Source organism: Danio rerio, chromosome 3, assembly GCF_049306965.1.
Source record: "Danio rerio strain Tuebingen ecotype United States chromosome 3, GRCz12tu, whole genome shotgun sequence".
Classification (NCBI taxonomy): domain Eukaryota; kingdom Metazoa; phylum Chordata; class Actinopteri; order Cypriniformes; family Danionidae; genus Danio; species Danio rerio.
Window position 1 is genome coordinate 14374012 of NC_133178.1, and position 26973 is coordinate 14400984.

Sequence of the window (26973 nt, forward strand, 5' to 3'; positions counted from 1 at the left end):
TACTTGAGAAATGACTTCTATGATGGTTTATTTGATACCCAAGAAGGCATTGTTAGACACGTAATATTGGTTTATTGCTATAAAAAGCAGCATAAAACACAAAGCTCTTTGGGTTCGACTGAATGCTTTAAAGGCACATTTAAACATGATACATTAACACAAGATATTGCTCATGAACGTGTGTTACTAAACAGAAACGTGATCACAGTGTTTGAATGTTAGTTCATGTTATACACTAATGTTGCACCTCAGTGGCTTTATAGCAATAGCTATTAGCAGTGAAAACCATAATAGCAGGACAGTTTTTATTATGCATATCATGTGGAATAAGGCCCCGTAACCTCCATCTCTCCTATCTTTTTATTTATTCATCTTTGTCTTTGCCTTGCAGAGAGCCCAATAGGCCATTGGCAGTGGTGAAGAGATTAATGGGAGAGGAGCCGTCTGTAATAAGAGTAGACTTCAGACCCAAAGACTGCAGGAGCTTCACCTGGAAGACAAAACGGTACATGTTTAGAGGCCATTTCTATGTGGTTATGTCATTGGCCCTTAAAAATGTCCTGCTTGTTGTCAAACTATTTCAAAACTGTAACAAGAGGCAATTTAATCATAACTTAATGTTTAAACACCTGCCATACGATTATTTATCAATATTTGGACTTTTTTTGGATTCTCGGAAGCTCTGGAAATTAAAAATGTAAAACAGGAAATGTGCATTGTTATTGTTTACATCCCCCAAAATGGTCTATAATTATCTTTACACGGCAAAAGCAGCACAGAAACCAAACCTGAAGTGGTGTAAAATAAATATATAAATATATATATATATATATATATATATATATATATATATATATATATATATATATATATATATATATATATATATTTGAAATCACAAAAATAAATAAATTAAGAGTTTAGATGCAAAAACCTCTAAAAGCCATTTGTTATTTTCTGTAACTCCTGTGTGTTGGCTCAGTAATTTTACATTTATAGTGACGGATAAGTTCCCTTCATTGCCTTTTAGGTGAAATAACTGAACAAACAGAGGAGGTTAAGAAAAATTCTCATTTTGAGAGACAAAAATGAGACAGCATTTGGAGGTTTTTGCATCTGATCTCTTCAAATACAAATGCATTTACATTTATAGTAAAGCTGTAGGAACTATTCCTCCTAAAATAACAGTTGTAACAAAATCAAATGCTATTTAAAATGATATAACAAATATAAAGAATAAATAAAACATACTGACCAAATTTGTAGCCTAAATAACTTTTTCGTTTCGTAATTAAGGCTATTTCAGAAATAATTTGTACTTTTTTTTTCACATTTGATAAATTCAACAACATCAGAACAAATAATATATAACAATAAATAAATAAAACACAATTTATAATGACTTGTATATTTGTAGCCTACAGTTAGTTAAAAACATAGTTTAATTTTGCATAAAGGCAAACACAATATTAATGCAATCTGCTAAATTACATGTTATGCAGAAGTTTGCAATGCAAGACATATGCATTTCAAACACAAGAGGATGCGTTTTATTTTTAAAAATTGTTTAAAATTCTGCTTAATATGTAATTTAGCGCATTGCATTAATATTCTGGCTTCATCTGCGTGCAAAATTTAGCAAGCTATAGGCTACAAATTTAGTCAGTTTTGGTTGTTTGTTTATTATATATTATTTGTTGTGTTGATGAATTTATCAAATCTGAAAAAAAAAGTCTGTTTTAAAAATAATTTCTGAAGTAGCACTAATTAAGAAACGAAAAACAAATTACTAAGGAGTAAAACATTAAAGTAACAGTTTGCATGATTTAGAGCCTATTTAAATTTATTCTTGAGAGGCTATAGTGCATCTTCATCTGCTTGAATGTTGTACAGCTAATGTTTATCATTTACCAGCTTACGAGTCTTAATATATATACTCGATTTGTCCTTTATATAGGCCTTGATATAACATTTTAATGCATGTAGCCATGGTGTTTTTGTGTTGAACTGACTGGCGTCCTTTGGGTTGCCATGACAACAATGCTCCTTAGAGTGCCGCTGTTTCGCTTTTTATTTACACTCAATCACAAACCATTGTATCGCCTTAGATACTAGGGACTAAGGGTGAGTGAGACGAGGCACATTTTAGGTCTGCTGAGATCTGCGTTCTGAACTAACACTGAATGTTCTGAGCAGACAGTGATCCGTATGAACACCATTTTTAATCTAATGATGATCATTTAACCCAGTGTTTCTCAACCACATTCCTGGAGGACCACCAGCTCTGCACATTGTCCTTACCCAAACACACCTGATTCAGATCATCCGCTCATTACCAGAGTATGAAAGACCTGTAATGGGTGTGACAAAGCAGACATCTAAAACATGCAGTGTTGGTGGTCCTCATGGATCGTGGTTGAGAAACACAGATTTAACCTATTGAAAGCAGCAGAATCCATTCACACCCATACCAAAATGCTTGTATGTCAACTTCTGTGATGTAAAGGCTCTATAGAAGGATATTCATTTGTGATCGCAGACACTCACCTGTAGTTCAGGCCCGGCTCTGGCCATTTCCTTCAGGGTTTCAGTGCCCAGGTTATCCATCAAATGCTTGAAGCGTTGACTCTCGATGTCTGCCAGCTTCTGCTGCTTCTCCACCTCCAGATGGTCTATCTGCTTCTTGTAGTTCAGCTCTTGCTCGCGTGCCTTACACAGACGCGCCAGCTCTGAGTCCTGACACACACACAGAGAAGAAAAGTCAAAATCTAACAACATAATAACATCAGGGTTCCCACAGGACATGCAATTTATGGAATGTCACAGAAGTTTAAGAAATTCATTCCAGACATTAAAGGGAATTGTTTTTGTCTTGCTCATAGAAAATCGGGGATTTTTGCTTGTTGCTTTAAATTGTAGTTTCTATTTATGAAAATGTCAATTATCTATACTGTATTTTTATATCATGCTGTTTTGACGACTATTTTTAGCTCCATTTTGGTTCATTCATACTCATCAACTCGCAGCCACTTCAGCCATCAGACTATACCTGTAAACTAAGGCTAACATGTTACATTAGATTAGATTCTTTATTGTCATTACACAAGTACAAGGCAACAGAATGCAGTTTAGGTCTAACCAGCAGTACAATAGCAGCAAGTGCAGGATACAGGAATAAGTTATAAAGTGCAGTTATAGAATAACTATGGTCATATTTACAGATGGATGTTCTATGAACATTATATAGAGGTGGTATTAACTGTGAACAAAGATTTATAATAGATGAATATATGTACAGGTTGCTATTATTAATCAGAAGTGTGCAGATAGATCAACATAATTACAAATGTATATGTACAGTGGGTATATACAGTTCAAGTGAATGAATCACTGCAATGTAGTGCAATGAATATGTGCAATTTTTAAGTTTAATAAATAACATATCAGATAAATAATATAGATTTTGAAAGCGGTGTCTTCAAATTAACCACTCTTAGAAGACTGGGGGTTAAAGTCTGATGAGAAAAAAATACAGAAAAGCTAAATATAAAGTTTGTAAAACTACTATTGAGTTAAGCTATCCTATATTAGAGATTTATTCATCAATTTCTTTTTAGGTAAATGAGGTGAATGTACCCTTTTCACAAGACTGTTATGTTTAATGGTCATTAGTATCTTCAATCCTTTAAATTTTTAACTATTTAAACAAAAAAAAAAAACATATAAACCTATGTGTATTTATATGTATTTATGTATGTATTATATCTTCTTTGCATCAAATTACAAGAAAATGAATTATCGCTTATGCGAGGCGTTTCTAATGCAGCATGTATAGGGAGGACGGTAAATTTGATGTTATTCTCTAGTCTTGCTGCCGTCTTACACAATTTTATTTTTCCTTTTCTGAAAGTTGATAACTCCATTGTGGAGTTTTTGTTTTATTATTTTAACAAATAGGATTGTAAAAAATAATTTGTTTTACTCTCCTCTTCACTGTGTCTAATTTTATCCAACTATGACACCTTCCGCTATACTGAGAAACCCGCAAATGTGAAAAGGGTCCATTTTCAAATTGTTGTTAGTCGCTATTTAACTCATGCAAAATGAAATTCAAACCCCAAAAAAACTGATTCATTAGATTTCAGCTTTTTAGTCAATGAAAGTCATGGAACAGTCAATCTGATATTTAGATTAAAGTGGGAACCCTGTAATGTAAAAATATAAGAAATGACGTACAGCCTCGATTTTCTGAGCCTCTGCTTTGAGTTTGGCCTCTTCGACGGCTGCTTCTCCTTGAATACGAGCTGCTTCGGCTCTAGATTGTGCCTCTGCTTTTGCTGCTCCTGTACTCTCCACCGCAGCACTAGAATGAACACACACATCAATTATTATTGACCGTGGACAAGTTAAACGTTAGCATAGCATTGATCTTTGTGGTCAGCTTACCTCTGAGCCTCCAGCTCCAGCAGCTCCTTTCTTGCTTTCTCTGCCTCCGCCTGGTCTGTGATCTTCTGCCTCTCCAGGCGACCCCGAGCCTCCTGCTCCAGACGCTCTGCCTCGTGTCTGAAAGAAAGAAAATTAATGTAAAAACGGACAAAAACATATAACAGAAGCTTGAGTCTTCCTAAAAAAACAGGTTGTATGGGTTTTGGAAGATATCTTATTTGAAGTTTGTAACAAAATCCAAAAAAAAGTGCACGATAAATGACAATATTGTCTCTCAAAAAGAAAAAGTTGTTTCTGAATGACCTTAGGGAGGTAATATATTTTCAAATTCTTTGCCTGCTATTGAGCTACACAAAGTTAACATATTTGTTTTTTTAAGCCAATTGTCCTTAATTTTATGTATATGTACAATGTATGAATGAACATATGAGTGAACTTGTATCTTTCTGTATTTGCTTATGCATACACACATATTAATAATATGGTGTAAAACAGATGCATAGCAATGGTGACAATTTGCTTTATTTTTCAAAACTTTTTGAAATTGTTGTTTAATTAATCAATAAAATAAATAATATATTAATAAATATTTTTTATTAATCAATAAAAAGATGTGAAAACAGTTATATTTGCATGATTCCCCCTGCCCAAACAATTCAAACACTCTGAAATGGGCATTTCGAAATAGGATAGATACATAAAGAGCAATCAAAAGTTGGCCAGCAGACTAATCCGAGCTGAGTTGGCTTATGGAATGGTTTTCAGAAGTGTTAACCTTAATCACTGAGGGGCATAACGACTTACTTTAAGCATAAATATTGTGCATTAATACTACATGTATAGTCTTGTGATGTACCGACATCCAAAACATCAGTGACAGACCATGTTTTCTGAGTCACAAAAAGTCTCTTTTTTAATCTTGGCATTGCATTTTGTCTGAATGCAAACAATTTTTAAAAATGCAAAGGAATTTTTTACCTTTACCTTGAGAATTGGTCAACAGAAGATACCCATCAGACTTTACCTCCTAAAATCACAAACTATTGTCGTGTTTCACCTCCTATTGGCAGTTGCACAGAATGTTTGAATTTCCCTTCACTTATTTACCATATTACCATGTATAAATATATTGTCTATATATTGCAAAGTATAGGTTTTTAGTGCTACTTAATGGTTGTAAAATAATTATGCATAGCCTCCCATTTTACAAAAATAGTATTTATAAAGAAAGTTCAGTGCAAAAATATAGGTAAATCAAAATTTTTTTTGACTAATCTAATCGTTTTATAAAACAAAAAAATACACATACATAAATCGTAAGTGAAAATCAACCACATCTAACTCGGGTACTCTGAAACAGTCTAGTTACAATTTCAGAACTCTGGTTGAACATAAAAATTTCACAAGCACACATAATTCCAACAGAACTACTCTGTATTGGAAACGAATGGTTTGCTGACCTAACAGAATAACTACTTATCTATAATAAAAACTGAGACCTACATGAGTTTAAGTAAAAATGAGTCTGAGTGTAAAAATATCAATTCTAAGAACAGACAGAAAAAAATTGATAGAACAAAAAACTTGAGTTGAGGTGGTGTGTTTGTACCGTGCGGCAGCCTCCTGAGAGTTAGTGGTGATCTCAATGGCGAGCTGCACACTCTTCTGCAAGGCATCCCGGGTGCGCTGGTCCACAGGCTCCACAGATTGAATGTCCACACTGCTGATGACCAACCCGTTCTGACCAAAGCGCAGACTGGACCGCACCGCAAGCTTCTCATCGAAACCAAACACAGCTGAACAGATGATCCTGTTGGAGTTCTTTTGAGCAGACAAAGAGCAATAAGACAACTGGGCCTGATCGCATTCTCATCATCATCTGTTCATTCTTAAATACATCTCATTAAAATGTGACAATATCTACATTTGTGCTTTGTAGATGAACGAAGGTCTCAGGGATTTGAAACAACATGAAGGAGAGTAAATAATAACAGGATTTTCATTTTTGCTTGAAGTAATATATACTACTAATATACTACTTTTTAAATACACTAAAAACTACTTAATAAGTAAAAAAATAACAGTAAAAAAGCAATAATGTGAAATTATATTTATTATCAAATGATTACTTTAATGTTAGTATGTGTTTCTAGTACACTTATAAGAAAGTCAATCCAAGAGCTCTTCCCATTGAACATTGTGTAAAACTTAACTGTCGTTGACCTTGGCACTAAACCTATAGGGAGGACAAGCAATCAAGGCAATAAATGCAGACAGGTGTGTCGCATACCTTGTGGAAGTCATCAAACTGCACGGAAGCAACTGCTCCTCTGATTCTGGAAGCGATGGCCTTGCATGCGTCGCCCACAAAGTCTGGCACTGAGAACAGAGCCGCAGCCTGGGCCGCATCCGCCGGCTGCTTCAGATCAAAGTGCCTGAAAGGACGCCAAGAAGGAGAGGTCAACGTGTAGTTTTGGTAATCTATTTTACCCTTTAAAACATTTCTAAAACACCTTTAGATCACGTTCACGTAACCTACCAGTTGTATGAGAGCTGCAGCTGCAGGCGGGCATGATCAGCCGTCTCAATGGTGATGATGTCAGTGCAGAAGTCTGGGCCGAGCAGCAGACAGATGGTTTTGATGACATTGGGACGTTTGGGTTTGTCTCCAGAAAGGGAGAGCACTGTAAACTGCTCGTCAGGACCCAGCATCACCATTTCAGGTCCAAACATCACCCTGACAATATTTAAAAATGTGATTTACAACATAAAAGCTGAGCTGCAGTTTTAGTTTTTGAACTAATAATATGCTTGTTATGTCTGACATCATGTTACAGGTCCAAACACTCTACCTAATGCCAAAAGTGAACACCAAATGGTACAAATGTAAATTACAAAATGACTGCCGGGGGTCGTCTTTCTTTAGTTTGTGTAATATATATACTGTAGGCATGCCTCATGGAGTCAGTAAGTAAGTTGTTAATACCTGGCTTTCTTCTCTCGGTAGTCGTACACCTGCACGGTGGCGTTGTGTGGGATACGATAAGACACCACTCTGGTTTTATCCCGCTCCGCCTGCCCAAAGCTCCTTCCTCGATCTGAGCGGTCAGCCAGCGGATCACGGGACTGCGCCAGAAGAGACTCTACATTGGCCGGAAGCTCTTTCTCCCACAATTCCTCATCCTGCGTCAGCATGTAGGTCTGGCCAATCACAGCACGCACCTGAGAAGCAGACGTAGAGTTAGCTGAGATGCAAAGCACATTTGTTCTGCTTTTGTTGTTTGTTTGGTTTTGCCTTTTAAGCTTTAGTTTATTTTGTTGTCTCAATATTTATTTTAAATGAATCAACCTCAACTTTTAGTTATTCTATAAGCGAACATTCACTGACATGGATAGAGTCATTCACATCAGATATAACATTTCTGCCTTTAGTTTTATCGTTACATGTTTCACATCCTATATGGGGTTTTTTCTACTATGAAACATAAAAGGTATACAATGTAAGTTCATAGGTACAAGGGGTATTTAAGCACCAAAATTTAAATAATTTATGTATTTGTATAAAAATTATTAATAACAACAACAATAATAATAATAATACCTTTATTAATAACTAGGCCCACACAAAATCTGTGCGCGCAAAATTCTGCAGATTTTAAGTCCATCATTAATTCTGTTTATTTACTTGTGTAAATGTGTGTAAATTTATATTTATTTAGTTTATAAATTAATTACAGTAATATTTTTGACTAATGTGAAAATGTTCATCTGATTTATGTACAATGCAGTTTGTAAAGTCTTTTAGTAGATATATATATGACAGACTTGCTTTGTTTACCAAATAAAGTGAATCTAATTGGATTTGCATTTTAAACATTAAATAAAAGTTAAAAAGATATAATTTTTTATTTCACATATTAAGGTTTTAGTTATGATACTCCCAAAATATTTTACTAGAAATACGCAGATTTTTACCAAAATTCTCAACGGAAAGAGCCAAAAATGTCTGCAGATTCCGTCTGGCCCTATTAATAACTAGTTAATAATAAAAATTAAAATAAATAATAATAATACTATTTATTAATATTAATATTTATTATTTTTACAACTACTATTTTTAATTTGTATACATGTTTACATTTAAAACACTTATTATTATTATTATTATTATTATTATTATTATTATTATTATTATTATTAATGTTATTATTATTATTATTAACATTTCTATAAATGTTTAGATATTTAAAATATTATTATTATCATAATAATAATTATTATTATTAATAATGAGACTACGACTACTACTATTATTAACATTTCTATAAATGTTTAGATATTTAAAATTGTATTATTATTATTATTATTATTATTATTATTATCATAATCATCATCATAATTATTAATAATAATACGACTACTACTATTATTATTATTATTAATAACATTTCTATAAACGTTTAGATATTTAAAATATTATTATTATTATTATTAATAATAATAATAATGATTTATACATCCAAACATTTATAGAAATGTTCATGATAATAATAAAAATATTATTGGAAGATTAAAAGCTGATGTAATTTTCATTATGAACTATACCTTTAAAATGAGACAAAATGAAAATCAAACCTTTCCGGTTTTGATGTCACGAACGTAAATGCCCTCGTTCTCATCCAGCGGGATGGCGGTTCTTGTAAGCAGCACTTCCACGGTGGCAGGTGGTACGTACTCGATTGGGCCGCGCAGCATCCATCGGTCACCTGGACGGCGCTGTACTCCCCTTTTCTTAGCCCGACTTTCCCGTTCCTCTTCTTCTGCCTCGTCCTGCTGATGCGGTGAGGGGAGCGGAGGAGCGGTGAAAGAAAGAAGCAGGGAGGAGTAACAATGGCAAACATTAGTGTAGGGTGGGGACGGACACTGCAGCACTACTGGCATACCATCACACTGTGTCTGGGTGTGTGTGTAAGAGCATAAAAATAAATTATGAAGGGAATGCAAAAGATAAAATTATAGTCCAATAGAAATGCAGATGAAAATTAAGTATTCATAAAAGGAAGGGGGAAGAAGGGAATTAATTAATGAAAGGAGTGATTCCCTTTCACTCCATTGTTACAAGAACACTCAACACTTTTTTTTTTTAAATGGGCTCATTTTACAACTCCCCTAGAGTTAAATACTCAAGTTTGACCATTTTAACTCCTTTTAGGTGATCTCCAGGTTTGGCAGGAGCACTTTTAGCTTAGCTTAGCATAAATCATTGAATCGGATTAGACCATTAGCATCTCACTCAAAAAAACAAACAATCTCAAATTTATCCTAATAATCAAAGTACTTTGCTGCTGTTTCATGGCTGTAGCAGGCACTATATTATTACACGTCACTTTTAGGTAGCTAGCAAGCTGGGGACTATTTCAGGCGCAATTTAATAACATTGTGCCTGCTGCAGCCATGGTATGGCAGCGAAGTACCTTGACTATTATGCCAGAATGTCAGTATAGTTCCTATAGCCATATCAGCCTAGAAAATAGCAACTTCTGTTTGCCCTAATACACAATGTAACTACAAAAGAGTCTCATCCTAGATACAAAATGTTAGAGAGTCAATATTTTTTTCTATTATTTTTAAAAAGTTATGCTAATGGTCTAATCGGATTCAATGATCTATGCTAAGCTAATAGCCTAGTTCTGTGAGAACTGGCACTCGCATTTTAAGTGATCCAGAAAATTCTACCTGTGCACATTTTATAGTTATTTATTATAACTATATATATATATATATATATATATATATATATATATATATATATATATATATATATATATATATATATATATATATATATATATATATATATTTTTTTTTTTTTTTTTTTTTTTTTTTAGATTTATTTATTTTATGACAGTTCACAAACAAAAGTATACCTGTGCACATATTTTATCATGACAGGGTGGATTATGAGTTTGAGAAGCACTCTAAACACAACCTGAAGAATGAGTGGCTGATAAATGTTTCTTGTGTTGTAGGCGTTTTCTTATCACGTAAACATGAAGACAAACATTTTGGGAATGCTCATGGGGTCATATCAACTATTCAGAATAAGGGTCAAAGGCTTGTGAAACAGGTAATATCTGTGCACACGCTTAGGTAAACACAATACACCCATTTTCTATTTGTCTACTATTGTTTCCCAAATCTGCAAATACTTGGTTGGTCTCCACCCTTGCATTTTCAACCTATACGTGTTGCGTTTTCGCCCCTTGTTTAAATAGTGTTTGAATGAATCACAGCTCTTTTTACTATGACAGGGAGCAGGTGTTCAGATGCCTACAACCTGCACATGCAATGACATTAAAGGCATAGTTCACCAAAAAATGGAAATGTACTCACTATTTACTGACCCGTAATACCTTTTAAGTAAGCTTTTAATGTTTTTACTCTTAATAATTATTAGTTTTTATTTATTTATTAACACAAAAGAAGATATTTTGAAGAATGCTGAAAACCGGTAACCATTGACTTCCATAGTGGAAAAATCAAATACTATGGAAGGTAATGGTTACCAGTTTTCAACATTTTTATAAATATTTACTTTGTTATTTTTATGCTGAGCAACAATAACTCTGATTTGGAACAAGTAAAGGGAGAGTAAATGATGACAGAATTGTCTTTTTTTTTGGGTGAACTATCCCTTTAAGTACTGGATAGATGATTTAGGTAATTTTATTAGGAAGCAAACATGTCCTGTACCCCCTGAGTGTCAATGAAGGCCTCGACGGCGCGCAGCACAAGCCCTTCCTCCTCCGACAGCACATACACATCCTGAATGCCGTTCTCCAGATGCTCACCGGGCATGAGGAAGAATGAACGCTCACCCTATTAGATGAGGAGACACAGAGAAGAGGTTTTTATCAGTATATGCTATACCTGCAGCAATCACATACATTCATTCATTCATTTTCCTTTGGGATAGTATCTATTTCAGAGGTTGCCACAACAGAATGAACAACCAACTATTCCAGCCGCCACACAGTACTGGGAATAATCACATTCAGATACATACATTCTGTTGGTATTTTAGGTAACACCTAATACTTTAGGTACACTTATTTAATAGTGTCCTTGTTACATATGTTCTGTGTACTTACTATTCTGTACTTCTAAATTATGCATAATTATATGCAACAAACCCCAAATCTAACCCTAAATATATCCTGACCCGCACCAAATGCTTTACAGCATTCTTCAGAGTATCTTGTTTTGTGCTCAACAGAGGTAATTCAGAAGAAATGCATAAGCTTAGAACAAGTTGTGTATGAGTAAATGGTGAGAATGTTAATTTTTGGGTGAACCTTCGGCTTTAATTATATAGTAAACTACAAATTAGTACAAATGCAGTTCACATAACTAAGAACATTAAATTAATGTTGAACACGTCTCACCTTCACCACTCTCTTTTGTCCGAGTTGTGGTTTGCCATCGGCCCCGACGGGGTCCATGATCACGCAGTACTGTCTGCTGTTCAGAGTGGTCACATCCACCACCCCGACCACCTCCTCTGCAACTGAGGGAATGTGAGCCTCTCTGTCGGCCACCGTCACAAGCCACTCTTCTCCTGTGCGCCGATCCCGACCACCAGCATCTCTGAACGGACGGATGGCTCGCACGTGAAGGGCTTTCTACAGGAGGACACAACAAGCAGGCAATGATGATGATCAAGATTGTGCTCTCTCCATTAGCAAAGGTCATTCTTACTTAATTAACTACATGCTATACATTAACCTTCCTGTTGGACTAATTAACCTTCAGTCTCTCAGTACTTGTCTACTTAAAGCGATAGTTCACACAAAAATGAAACTCACCCTCGAGTAGTTTTAAACTTTTAAGAGTTTGATTTTTCTGTTGAACACATTATAAGATATTTTGATTAAAGCTGGAAACCTGTAACCATTTACTTATATAGTAAGAAGTCCTTGGTTACAGGTGTTCAGCTTTCTTCATAATGTCTTATTTTGTGTTCAACAGAAGAAAGAAAGTCAGACGGGTTTGAAACAAGTAGATGGTGAATTGTGACTGTTCATCATTGGGTGAACTGTCTCTTTAAGAAACCAATAAAGAAAAACATTGTTATACGTCTAACATTGGCACCTTTGGAAAATATGAGCTAAGAAGGGTGTAAAAATGTCTTCATTCATTAATCTTTGGAACTTTTGCTCAAAACATTGCCATATATTGTCGGCGCTAGTGGTGTAATGGTTAGGGCGTCGACACATGCACTCCGGTGCTCGCGGTGACCCAGGTTCGATTCCGCCTCGCGGTCCTATGCCGATCCTTCCCCTCTCTCTGCTCCCCATGCTTTCCTGTCAATTATCTATACTGTCCTATCAAAAATAAAGGTGAAAACCCCGAAAAAAAAATTATTAAAAAAAAAAAAAAAAAAAAAAAAAACATTGGCATATATAAACAAACAATTGCAAACACAACAAAGTTTTGATATACACTTACTGGCCACTTTATTAGGTACACCTGTCCAACTGCTCATTAACACAATTTTCTAATCAGCAAATCACATAGCAGCAACTCAATGCATGTAGTTATATAGACATGGTCAAGACGATCTGCTGCAGTTCAAACCAAGCATCAGAATGAGGAAGAAAGGTGATTTCAGTGAACGTGGCATGGTTGTTGGTGCCAAACAGGCTGGTCTGAGTATTTCAGAAACAGCTGATCTACTGGGATTTTCACGCACAACCATCTCTAGGGTTTATAGAGAATGCGGCAGTTTTGTGAGCGCAAATGCCTTGTTGATGCCAGAGGTCAGAGGAGACTGGCCAGACTGGTTCCAGCTGATAGAAATGCAACAAATAACTCGTTACAGCCTAGGTATATGCAGAAGAGCATCTCTGAACGCACAACACATCCCAACTTGAGGCGGATGGCCTACAGCAGCAGAAGACCACACCAGATGCCACTGCTGTCAGCTAAGAACAGAAAACCGAGGCTACAAACTGGACAATAGAAGATTAGAAAAAAACGTTGCCTGGTCTGATGAGTTCTACTGCAACATTCGGTTGGTAGGGTCAGAATGTGGCATCAACAATATGAAAGCATAAATACATCCTGATTTGAATCAACGGTTCAGGCTGGTGGTGGTGTAATGGTGTGGGGGGTATTTTCTTGGCACACTTTGGGCCCATTAGTACCAATTGAGCATCGTGTCAATGCCACAGCCTACCAGAGTATTGTTGCTGACCATGTCCATCCATTTATGACCACAGCCTACCCATCTTCTGATGGCTACTTCCACCATTTTCACACACAGATAACACACACAGATTCATAAAGCGTGAATCTTCTCAGACTGGTTTCTTGAACATGACAATGAGTTCACTGTACTCAAATGGCCTCCACAGTCACCAGAACTCAATGCAATTGAGCACCTTTGAGATGTGGTGGAACGAGGGAGATTAGCATTACGGATGTGCAGCCGACATCTGCAGCAGCTGTGTGATGCTATCATGTCAATGGGGACCAAAATATCTGAGGGATATTTCCAGTACCTTGTTGAATTTATGCCACAAAGGATTAAGGCAGTTCTGAAGGCAAAAGTGGGTCAAACCTGGTACCTGTACGGTGTACCTAATAAAGTGGCCAGCAACTTCCAGTTCATACAGAAGAAACTGCAGTCTGTAGGCATTATGAATCAACCTTTAAGAAGATGTGTGTCTGTCTGTTATGAGGATGGTTTGAATTGAAAGGCCCAAAAATCTCCAAGTACTAATTTTTTTAAAGGGGTTTCAAGAAGAAAAAGACTCTCATTAAAAAAGTAAAAACAACAAATAATAATTTTTCAACAGCCGCCTTTACTCTGATTTACTGAGTGTTTTATAATATTAATAGAGGGTACTGAAGGACAAGAAATAAGGGAGAAAACTGTGGGAAAGCATCAGGGGTTGTACCTTGTCTGTAAGGATGAAAGCGCTGACAATATCCACGACCTCTTCATGAGCTCCAGGCAGATACGCTCCAACCTTACTGACCTGCCATTCCTCACCTGAGACAAGCAGACCATTTCAGCCATCGTGAATTTGAATATGCATGCAAATTATGAACTGTCAGCCGTTTACCCAAACAATGAACCCTTGTTTGGTCCAAAATGACCTTTTTATAAAATATATGTTTATATTATACATGTCTGTGTTCCACAGAATGTCATTCAGGTTTGGATGAACATGACGGAACGTAAACAGTTTTTATTCTGGAATGTTTTATCTCTTTAGGTGTGTGCACATGTCTGTTATTGTGTCTAACGCACCAGTAACTCTTTGCACTCCACTGCGGTCCAGGCCCTCTTTACGTGCGCGGAGGCGAATGGCCTGATTCTCTCTGATCACCGTGGCCTTTATGACTTCCAGTACGGTCACCTCCTTCCTGGGAATGTAGGTCCCTGCCGGATTTAAAACACAGGTCAGGTTAGACATACCATATCATCTTATTATCAGTATTATTATTATCAGTATTATCAGAGGCCCGTCTTTCGGATGAGACGTTAAACCGAGGTCCCGACTCTCTGTAGTCGTTAAAAATCCCAGGATGTCCTTCGAAAAGAGTAGGGGTTTAACCCCGGCATCCTGGCCAAATCTGCCCACTGGCCTTCATCCATCATGGCCACCTAAACATCCCCATATTAAATTGGCTGCATCACTGTCTCCTCTCCACCAATCAGCTGGTGTGTGGTGTGCGGTCTGGCGCAAAATGGCTGCCGTCGCGTCATCCAGGTGGATGCTGCACACTGGTGGTGGATGAGGAGATCCCCCCCACTATGTAAAGCGCTTTGAGTGCCCAGAAAAGCGCTATATAAATGTAAGGAATTATTATTATTATTATTATTATTATTATTATTGTATTAATGATGGATCCATTTCACTAATTGCATCTTTCTATTTCTCAGGGAAGCAAAACTGTTTTTGAGTATCTATTCGAGGAATGCTTCTTACAACAATATTTAACTCTTTTTGAGAGTGATAATAATACAAATTTTAATCACCAAATCAAGATATTAGAATGATTTATGTTTATTTATGATAAGTTATGTTTATTTATAGAGCATTTTTACAATGCACATAGATTAGACCCGTGTCCTGTCATTGTATCCTACACATCAGATTGATCTACCAACACTGTATTTGAATGGTTCTGAGGTTGGGGTCAGGGATTAGGTAGGTTAGAGCAATATTACAGCTTCAGTCCACACCACTCCACATTAAAATTGACACTGGTGGCAAAATCTGATGGGTAGCATATTGTGTCATCAAAATGTGCTACCTACTTTTTGAATAGGAGGTTGGACAATCTGACAAGGTAGAACACCGGATACTAACTTCAAAAAAAGCGATGTTATTTAACTTAAAAAGTGAGTAAACCCAGTTTTACAGTTACGCACATACACTCACCAGCCACTTTATTAGGTACACCTTACTAGTACCGGGTTGGACCCAATTTTGCCTTAATCCTTGATGGCATAGATTCAACAAGGTAGTGGAAATATCCCTCAGAGATTTTGCTCCATATTGACATGATAGCATCATGCAAGTTGCTGCAGATTTGTCCGCTGCACATCCATGATGCGAATCTCCCATTCCACCACATTCCAAAGGTGCTCAATTGGATTGAGGTCTGGTGATTGTGGAGGCCATGAGTACAGTGAACTCATTGTCATGCTTAAGAAACCAGTCTGAGATGATAGGGGCTTTATGACATGGCGCGTTATCCAGCAACAATACGTAGGTATTCTGTGGCGTTGAGGCTCAATTGGTAAAAATTGGTCCAAAGTGTGGCAAAAAAAACATCCCCCACACCATTACACCACCACCAGTCTGAACCGTTGATACAAAGCAGAATGGATTCATGCTTTCATGTTGTTGATGTCAAATTCTGAACCTACCATGTCGCAGCAGAAATCAAGACTCAGACCAGGCAACATTTTTACAATCTTCTATTGTCCAATTTTGGTGAGCCTGTGTGAATTGTAGCCTCAGTTTCCTGTTTTTAGCTGACAGCAGTGTCACCCGGTGTGATCTTCTGCTGCTGTAGCCCATCTGCCTTAAGGTTGGACGTGTTGTGCGTTCAGACATGCTCAGTTGTAACAAGTGCTTATTTTGTGTTACTGTTGCCTTTTTATTAGCTGGAACCAGTCTGGCCATTCTCCTCTGACCTCTGGCATTAACAAGGCATTTGCGCCCACAAAACTGCCGCTCACTGGATATTTTCGCTTTTTCGGACCATCCTCTGTAAACCCTAGAAATGATTGTGTGTGAAAATCCCAGTAGATCAGCAGTTTCTAAAATACTCAAACCAGCCCGTCTGACACCAACAACCATGCCACGCTCAAAATCACTTACATCACCTTTCTTCCTCATTCTGATGCTCAGGTTGAACTGCAGCAGGTCGTCTTTACCATGTCTACATGCTTAAATGCATTGACTTGCTGCCATCTGATTGGCTGATTATAAATTTTTGTTAACAAGCAGATGGACAGGTGTACCTAATAAAGTGGCGGGTGAATGTAGTTAATTTACACAATAATTGTAAGAATTTTAAGAACAAGTTTACTTATAATTTTAACAGGTCTACTCACTTTTTTTTTAAAGTATGGTCAACTACTTAATTTTAAAACAAAGGGTTTACTCAGGTTTTTTAGGTAAAGTCAACTAATTGCTTTTTTCAGTGTACTCATTTTGTGTTTTCATCGATTCATAATTGAATAACTCCAATTATTTAATTTATATATTGTATTCCAAAATATACCTCATCTTTCTACATGTAAAAACTTTTTCTTTTCATCTTCCGTATTAGTCTATCAATCATAAATTGCTTAATTCTATCATGTAACGGCTATTTTTCTAGTTCCTGTTTAACACCATTAAATCCCGCAATATATTTTATTTCTCACTGCCCGTTCTGAATGACTTCCAAGCATAATAAAAAAAACTTCCTCTTTCATGTCCACCACACAAACAGACACACACAGGGGTTTTCATTGTACTGTTGCAATGTATCATGAGGTACAACTTTATGACATTTAATTTCCCCCTAATACTTCGTCATTTTAAACTGTTGTTTGCTTTGAGCAGGTACATTAGTCCAGGTTAAAGCTAAAGCTAGTTAGTGTCACCTGGTCCCTCAAACAGCCACTCGTCCCCAGCAACTCTCTTCTCTCCTCCCTCCTCCTCAAAGTCCAGCAGGGCCTGCAGACGCAGCGCTGTGTCAGGATACACAATCTGCAGCGGCGTCACATCCTGTCAGGACACAGAAAGACACAATATATAACAATAAGAAAATGTAGGTAATAATTATACAACTACGCCAAAAAATGAAGATAATAACTGTCTGTCGCACTTTATGAGTCCAGACATGAAATGACATCCATTTTAAATTGCTGTAAATCATGAATGCTTTGGTGCACAGATCTAAGATTGGTCTCATTTTATAGAAGACACTTGTAAGATTTACAATATTTATAGTGTAAAAATCCAAAAAGTTTAAATAGAAAATATGTAAAAAAAAAAAATTATCAAACTTAGAAATTACTTTAGAATTGCTACAAAATTAAAGTCAAATATGTTCATTCATTCATTCGTTTTCTTGTCTGCTTAGTCCCTTTATTAATCTGGGGTCGCCACAGCGGAATGAACCGCCAACTTATCCAGCAAGTTTTTACGCAGCGGATGCCCTTCCAGCCGCAACCCATCTCTGGGAAACATCCACACACACATTTACACATATACACTCATACACTATGGACAATTTAGTCCACCCAATTCACCTGTACCGCATGTCTTTGGACTGTTGGGGAAACCGGAGCACCCGGAGAAAACCCATGCGAAGGCAGGGAGAACATGCAAACTCCACACAGAATGCCAACTGAGCCGAGGTTCGAACCAGCGACCTTCTTGCTGTGTGGCGACAGTACTACCTACTGCACCACTGCCTCGACCCAAGTCAAATATGTGAACTATTGTAAACGACAAAATCATAAGTCCAAGGCACTCGAAAAACACTAGTTTTTGTTCACCACACCTACACATTTGAGCAAAGCTTGCCTACGAAATGCCTAGGTTTAATTTTGTAAACATGTTGATAAAGGCTTTGTAATGTTTTCACTTATTGAGTGCCTTGGACTTGTTTATCTTTATAAATCCCTTACCAACGACACACTAATTGCCCCTGAAGCACTTTTTGCTTGATTTTGGATTCATGTGAACTATAATATTCCATATTTTAAATTTATATCTCAAAAAAAAGTCAGAGGTTGTGTGGGTGCAGTACCAAAAATTACCATCAGGTGCTCACTAGACTCCATTGGTGACCATATCAGGGCATCTCCTCTAAACATTTATGGTTTGAGAGATATGAATGCCATTATTTTATCATACTTTTCACAATATTCATAAAGTAGACATCAAATTCAAAAGTTATACAGGCAGTTTGGTGTTTTTTTTTTTGTGTTTTATTGAATCTACCCTCTAACAAAGACACAAAATTCCGGATGTGGGAACTATCCTACAATCCTACCAATTTTTCAGGAGTTTACGGAATCAAATTAAGGGCCTGAACCAACATTAAAGGTGTTGTTTACACTAAAGTAATTACGTCTTAAAATGTGTACATTTTTTATGTTTACGTCTGGAATCCACACTACTTCCACACCTTTGACCTGCCAAAATAGAGCATTTTAAAAATGCTGAAGACCCTATTTAGTTTAAAAATGCTTTGTTTCAGTGTAGATGGAGTAAAATGCAGACTTTTGAAAATAGAGGCATGGCCATCCACAATCACTCTTTTACTGGTCTTCTGCACTACTATATACATAACGTTCCCTGATTCTTATGACCATTACACAACAATTAGATTACTAATACAGATGCCGACAAAAAGTGCATATGACCAGTATGTGCGAATAGTCACAACATTCAATTTAGATGATTTTTCTGAGAAAAAAAAATAAATAAATAAAAAACACGAGTCTGTAGGAGCGTTTTCATTCTAAAACACCTTTTTTAAACAAATACACACTGGTGTAAATGCGCACATGAGCCTCTAATGTGTAATTTTGTCGCAAAACTTACAGATTTATTATAGTAATGACTAGCAAAAATCAGTCAACAAACATAAAAACTTGAATTAAAGTTAATATAATTTTTTTATTTAATGTGAATATTTAAGTTAATATTGTTTTCAGATGATTGATTTCTGTTTACACTGTGAAATGAAGGTTTCAAATATGTATTGTGCAATAAATGTTATCTCGTTCACTTCTCATGCAGCCTAACAGAGGTTTTTACCAAATTTTCTGAATTTTACTAAAGCAAAGTAATGGCCTGAACCTGCTTTAAAGCTGATATTTACACTAATGTCATTTCACTAGTATGTATAGTGTGGACGGAGATGATTTTTCTGAATCGCAAAAGAAAAGAAAAAAAACATTTTCAGAAGCATTTCCATTCTAAAACGCCATGTTCAAACAAATACACACTGGTGTAAACAGCACATACTGTAAGACTCTGATGTACAAATTCAAAGAGTAATGATAGTAACGTCCATCCAAAATCAGTCGGCAAATATAATATATTGTTTATGATGAAAACAGTGGGCGTGGCTTGTTTTTTCTACTGCGAGCTAAAAGACACATCCTCCTCAACATTTCTATTTGTTGTCTAAACTGACAGTTGGAGGGCTGTGGTTTAGTATATTAGCCACGTCCACTACCTCAGACAGAGGCAATCTGAAAACAAACAGCAAGTGCATTTTCATATTTCAATTTTAGCTTACAAGAGCAAACTTTTTTTTGTGACACGCACAGATAAACACAGCAAAACTAGCAATGTGCAAACAAAATCATTTTGTTTTGATATTATGTGTACCTTTCGGAGTTAAAGACAGAAGAGAGCATTACCTGCTTCATGTGATCTACTTAAAATGGAAAATTCTAAAAACTCCTGACTGAAACCACAACCTGTTGAAATTGCCCGCAAGTCTGAGCTCTTCAGCCACAAAGCTGCGCTGCAAACATGTTTCTCAAACAGACACACTAACATCATACCTTCTGAATCTCTTCTCCAGGGTAGAGAGGGAACGGGTCCTGGGCCAGGCGGATCTCCAGGTCTGCGTGTCTGAGCTTGACCTGACCTGACCCATCAAACTGAACCTGGCCCTCATCATCACGAACCGCAGGGTTGAGCACAACACAGTAGTGCCTGGGTGGCACCATCATCATCCGGACAGGGGCAAACAGAACTCTGGGAGAAAATGAGTGATACAAGTGAGCAAACACAATACATTAAGATCAGCACATTTGTTTTTTTGATGTGAATACTAGTGCTATACAATATACACACTTAAAAAACATCTACTGTTTCCTCAAACTACTTGTTTAAATTGAGCTGAAACACAGTTCTTGAGTTTTACGGGGGAAAACTTAATTTTTTTTATTATTTTTTACACATTTAAGTGGATCAAACATAAGTAAACTTAATTCCTTCATGTGGTTCCAACACAAATCGACTGCATTGTGATTTTTACAGTGCATTTACATTTTGTAATTTGCCCTAAGTGACTTACAAATAAAGAGGCATTAAGTGATTCAACATGAAGAAGCAATATACACAAGAACTGCTATTTATACAAAGAAACTGTTTAGTGCTCAGAACAATCAGAGCTGTAGTAAGGAGGTGGAATTTATTTTATTTATTTGTTTATTTATTTAATTATTCATTAGTATGTGCCCAAGTGCTATAGCGGAAGAGATGGGTTTATAGTTGTTGTTGTTTGAATGAAACTAATCAGAAGTCCCAAAATGGATTGATACATTACTGTTATTGCGATAATATATATTTGCAATATCTGTATCTCTGAGTGGAGATTTGTTACATTTATTTTATGTGCCAAGCATTTATGCGTTACATGTATAGGTTATCCAAATTTGACCAAGCAGACGAGGCCTAAGTATATTTGTATTTATATATATGCTATTGTGCTATTGGCTAGTCTAGTTTGAGACCGAATGTAAACCTAGAGCCTTAGAACAGAGAGCTGAAGATAAATACTAATGGTGTCGAGATAAGAGGGGAAAATTACAATAAATAGTCAGAATATCTGCTTTTCACTCGTTCATATAGTGTTTAAAATCTAATTGCACTTTGATTTTTTTTTTGTCAATTAGATTTAAATAGATCATAAAAATAGATATTATCTCTTTATTTTAATTTGATCATTACACAAGTAAATGATTTTTAAAAATAGTTAATAAAATAACATTTCTCCAGGAAAAATTTTAAATTGCAAGAAATGTCATTAATTTCAATACTCAAGAACAAGATTGCATATTTTCATTTATTGTTTTCCCATTATTGCCCAGTGTATATTACAAGACTGAAGTTTTAAATCAATTCTGTAAATGGCTTTTAGCAGTCTATTCTTCAAATAATCCTGAGTAAAATCATTTTTCTCGACAAAATATTTAACTGTTTTAGAAAGTAAGCGAAAACGTTTTTTGACCATTGATCTTTGGTTAAAGTAGCATGTTAGAATGATTTCTGAAATGAATTCAAATTAACACCACATATAAACTATATTTTTAAGTGAATTAAACTACAAAACGGTGAATTTAAATTGTAATACTGTCTCATAATATTACTCTTTAATGTGGTTTTGATATAATAAATATATCTTTAATCAGTTTTACATTTTTTATGGTTGAAAATATTCAACAATTTTCCTTTGACTTAGTCCCTTATTTATCAGGGGTCACCACAGTGGAATAAACCACCAACTATTCCGACATATGTTTTATGCAGCGGATGCCCTGCCAGCTGCAACCCAGTACTGGGAAACACCCATGTAATCTCACATTCTCACACACACTTTTACACGCCAAGGCCAATATTTTGTTTTACCCAATTCACCTACAGCAAATGTCTTTGGACTGTGGGGAAATCCAGAGCACCCAGAAGAAACCCACACCAACACGGGGAGAACATGCAAACTCTACAAAGAAGTACCAACTGGTCCAGCCAAGACTCGAACCGGTGTGCTCCTTGATGTGAGGTGACAGTGGTAAGCACTGAGCCACCGTGCCACCTGTTGAATACATCTAATTGATATTTTTGGGATATTTGGGACCTCCTTTATCATGTGGATCATTATAAATTTCAAATTCCAGCCTCCTACCTGTAAATAATTTGGACGGACAACTATAAATGTTGAAAAAAAAGGCATTTTTCTCAGCTCCACACTATAAAGTGTTGATCTCTTGCCTTTTTAGGGAAGATTTTTTGTTAAGAAAAAACAACAAACGGAAAAATCTGCATCAGTCTCAGATACTAAAAGTAAATATATGAAACATTCAACATTGACCTGAACACCATTCATAAATCCTTCATATCAACTGTTGCTTGGATTCTAGATTCTTGACTACACAATGTATCCCGGCAACAAAGAAAACAGGATATACTAATGAACAAATGGCCCAAAGACAATATAATAGTGCCATCCAAATGGAGTGAAAATCTACACAGATCAACCGTAAATGCTAAGACCAGTAAGAACCTGTATTTCAAGGGCTATTACACAATGCAGTAGTAAACCTGCAGTCTTTCAGATTACCTCTCATTGTCCTGACGTATGTAGGTGAGAGGGCCGATCTCCACCCGTGCAATATTGGTGTTCTGATCCAGGACATGGATGTAGTGGTGAGGTGGGATCCTGATGATTGAGGCTCCGAGCAGGTGATCAGCGTCCATGTTTCTTCCTACGGGCATTCGTCACACAGCCTAATTCAGAAACATGCAGATTAGTGAGCAAAATGCATTAAATGATGACTCTTTCAGGCTTAACAAGGTTATTAGGCACGTTAGGGTAATTAGGCAAGTCATTGTATAAGAATAGTTTGTTCTGTAGGCAACTGAAAAATATATTGCTTAAGGGGGCTAATAATTTTGACCCTAAAATGTTTTTTTTTAAATTAGACGCTGCTTTTATTCTAGCCTAAATAAAACAAATAAGACTTTCTTCAGAAGAAAAAATATTATAGGATATACTGTGAAAAATTCCTTCCTCTGTTAAACATCATTTGCAAACAAATAGAAAAATTCTATGTCATATATGTAATTTGCATATATTTCCATGTGTTGTATTTCTATATGGGGGATCACGTGTTACACTAAATGTTTATGAGAGTTTGTATTTGCTCTACAGACTTACAGCGCCTTAGCAGTGTATGCCAGTTTGTATTATGCACAAAAAAGTCCATAATGTTAACATCAGCAAGTTTAATGAGTGAACACACCTCAGTTTCTTATCTCTTTAGGGCTATTTCATGATAACGCTGCTGTGTCGAGATGACAGTTTAGCTTGTGGTCTTTCAATACTGAGATTATAGCTGATTATATGTTGATTAGTTCCTGATTTGATCAATTTGAAGCGATTGGTTTTAGGCTGCAACGTTGTCTGTGTCATTCAAGGCTCTTTTTACGAACACCCACACAATTCCTACACCCTTTTTTTAAAATGTTGCACAACACTATCAACACTCCCTAAAATAAAGATATCAGGTAAGAATGAAGTTCGCAAATAAAGTGATGCAATGTTATCTAATGGCTCATTAAAGAAGGGTAATCTCATGATAAATATTTTAGACTCTTTATGCATTATAATGGACATCACTGCTTTATTTTTATGAAAAAAAAATATATAGACTACCGCTCAAAAGTTTGGGGTTATTATTCTGTTCATCAATTCTTATTATTAAAATTATTCTGTTCGTCAAGGTGGCATTTATTAAATGTAAAAAATTGTTTAAAATTAATGACAATTTTAAATAACAATATAATTTTAAATAATATAGTTATTACTCCAGTCATTATTGATTTTATTACTATTAGCATTAATAATAATAATAATAATTATTATTATTTTTATTTTTTATTTTTTTTATTAGAGTGATTTTTACTTTCAGTCTCTGAAGACTGCAGAAATGAAGCTGAAAATTCATCTTAAAAATAACTTTAAACTAAATTATAAACTACTTTTGAACAGTAATTTTACAGTGCAATAACATTCACAATTTTACAATTTGAACTGTATTTTGATTAAATAAATGCAGCCTTGGTGGGCAGGATAAGCTTATTTTAAAACATTTAAAAATCCTGCTGACCCCAAACTTTTGACCCGTAGTGTATCTTATTATTCATGTCAATTGGCGGAGCCCTAATCTTTTTGCATTAGATATAACAAGATCAATCTACCACTTAACTAATTTAGGAAAATCTATTCTATTGAAATTTAGAAAGAAATATATATATATATATATATATATATATATATATATATATATATATATATGACGGTTCATTCCACTGTGGCGACCCCTGATTAATAAAGGTACGAAGCCGAAAAGAAAATGAATGAATGAATGAATGAATGAATATATATCAGGGTTTCTGCAGGTTTCTTTAAGTCAAATTAAAGACTTAAGGAACTTTTAGACCATTATGAATGTAATTTTTGACTTATACAGGGCTAAACACTAAGGATTTGGCCCAGTTACTTCAGTAAATAGTTTTTATATTAATGGAAGATTATGTTAAGGGATATGTTGCTTTAGTACTCTTTCCCTGCTTAAGGAATTCAATTAGGAGAATTTGCTGTAAACATGTCTAACAGCTGTTGTGACTTGTATATCTTAAATAAAAACAAGTATAGCTTTAAGATGGATTGTCAGTGATTGATTCGCTGTACTTGGACATACAGTAGGAAAATTAAGACATGATTAACATAATTTAAGACCTACAACACAATATTAAGGTCAATGTAAGACTTTTTAAGGCCTAAAGTTAGTTTTTGAGAGTTAAGACATTTTAAGACCTTGTGGACACCCTGATATATATATATATATATATATATATATATATATATATATATATATATATATATATATATATATATACAGAATAAATTAGTTAATTAATTTATTTAAAAGTCTACTGTATACCACTGAGACATTTTAATGGCATTTACCAAATGCATTTACCATCTTAAGACAGTATCTGACAAAAATGACCAAATAAACATAACAACAATGTGTTTAATTAACTATTAACTATGGCTACATTTGGGAAAAGCATCAACGTATCTTCATTTCTGTAAGACCTGGTATATTTAGTGTATGGTATGTAAAGCTGCATGTTAGAAGTTCAATCTCTCAGCAACACCCATAAAAACAAACATCAATCAATTGATTAAATCTTCCGTGCGCTGTGACGTCAGTGGCCAGGTGAACCAATCGTAAAACACGATAGTGAACGGCGATGAACGCGGAAATCCAAGAATTGCCTTTTCACGATCTGTTGTAAATACAGGAACACCACGATACAGCCTAAATAAATAACAGCCTGAGGTAACCGGGGCAGAACAGTAAAGCGCTTCAATTACTGAGGAGCTGTTTATTTGATTTGATTGTGATGAAGATCACAATCATGCTGTACGACATTTTATTCGGAGAATGAATCCTGAACTAATGTCATTTAGTAATTCGTTTGTTTACTTTTGCTATAAAGTTTCATTCGCGCATCATCATCATCATCATCATCATCATGACTCATTCGCAGACATTCACAGCTAGCTAACTATAGTTGTCCTAAAATAGCTCAAAGTTATAACGTGATCCGACAAATGCCAAATAAACAAATAATCGAGACTTACCGATTCAGAAGAATGCGTCCTTAAAACTGCGGGCTTGTGTCCGTCAGTTTACAGACAGCTGCACTGCATAAAGCCTGCGCACTGCGTTATAATAACTCGCTTCTGGTGGGTGTGTCGTCCTGGAAAAGAGGAGGAGGGTGTAGATGTCTGGTTGAAGAAGGACTTTCCGTAATCACTGCATCACATGCCTTACTGTAGTAGGGGGTGTACAGTCATATTCTGGATAATAGCATGTCTACATGTTGCCTTGTTTTGAAGTAGCATTATAATTTAAAGGGGTCGTTCACCATGTTCAGATAGGCTACTTGGTTCACCTACATACCATGTTCAACTTGTATACACTGTATTACAGTGGCTTTTACCACAATTAGAAGTAACTTGATGGCTTTGATGCATTACAATCAAAATCAGAAAAGTTTATTAAGTGCGCTAACTTTATTAGTTACTAATAACTTTAACTTTTAGAGATATTACTTAATTAAAGTTATTATATATAAAGATAGTTAATCTGCGGTTAATTAGCACAGGCCTACACTACCTCACAAAAGTCTTGTCATTGATCCCAGTTGTAAAAGCAACAAATAATTTATTTAGTTGACTTTTAGTAGATCATTTGGAAAAGTGTCAGAAGGTAGTTTTTCAGATGAATCATCTGTTGAGCTGCATCCCAATCATCACAAACACTGCAGAAGACCTACTGGAACCCACAAAGACCCACGATTCTCACAGAAATCAGTCAAGTTTGGTTAAGAAAAAATCATGGTT

The 26973-nt window shown here is 35.6% G+C and overlaps 2 protein-coding genes and 1 long non-coding RNA gene across 4 annotated transcripts in view; 1 reads left to right on the plus strand and 2 right to left on the minus strand.

Moving 5' to 3' along the window:
• Positions 1-26273, minus strand: mvp (major vault protein). 2 transcript variants are annotated; one of them, NM_201325.2, is given in 17 exon segments: positions 1-490; positions 2548-2736; positions 4237-4363; positions 4447-4563; positions 6056-6267; positions 6737-6881; positions 6986-7183; positions 7433-7668; positions 9082-9276; positions 11200-11325; positions 11892-12128; positions 14409-14503; positions 14765-14896; positions 17624-17747; positions 20552-20747; positions 23113-23279; positions 26209-26273. In NM_201325.2, coding segments are annotated over 16 exon segments (2592 nt in total). In that variant the 5' UTR covers positions 23250-23279; positions 26209-26273; the 3' UTR covers positions 1-364.
• LOC137490042 (uncharacterized) overlaps positions 1-26973 on the minus strand; it is an 846477-nt gene that overhangs the window by 580598 nt on the left and 238906 nt on the right. The gene's annotated exons all lie outside the window — the stretch shown is intronic.
• phb (prohibitin) overlaps positions 20570-26973 on the plus strand; it is a 17409-nt gene continuing 11005 nt past the window's right edge. Inside the window, exon 1 of the mRNA XM_073936121.1 lies at positions 20570-20770. The gene's annotated coding sequence lies outside the window, so the exon portion shown is untranslated. The remainder of the gene's footprint in view (positions 20771-26973) is intronic.

Excerpts from the sequence above, each read along its gene's own strand:
- mvp (XM_005163803.6), bottom strand. The coding sequence starts at position 23,267 with ATGCCCGTAGGAAGAAACATGGACGCTGATCACCTGCTCGGAGCCTCA. Across the intron at positions 11,326-11,891 it reads GACAAAAGAGAGTGGTGAAG|GGTGAGCGTTCATTCTTCCT; the intron begins GTGAGACGTGTT and ends CTCATCTAATAG. Across the intron at positions 6,882-6,985 it reads CTGCAGCTCTCATACAACTG|GCACTTTGATCTGAAGCAGC; the intron begins GTAGGTTACGTG and ends GCGTCCTTTCAG.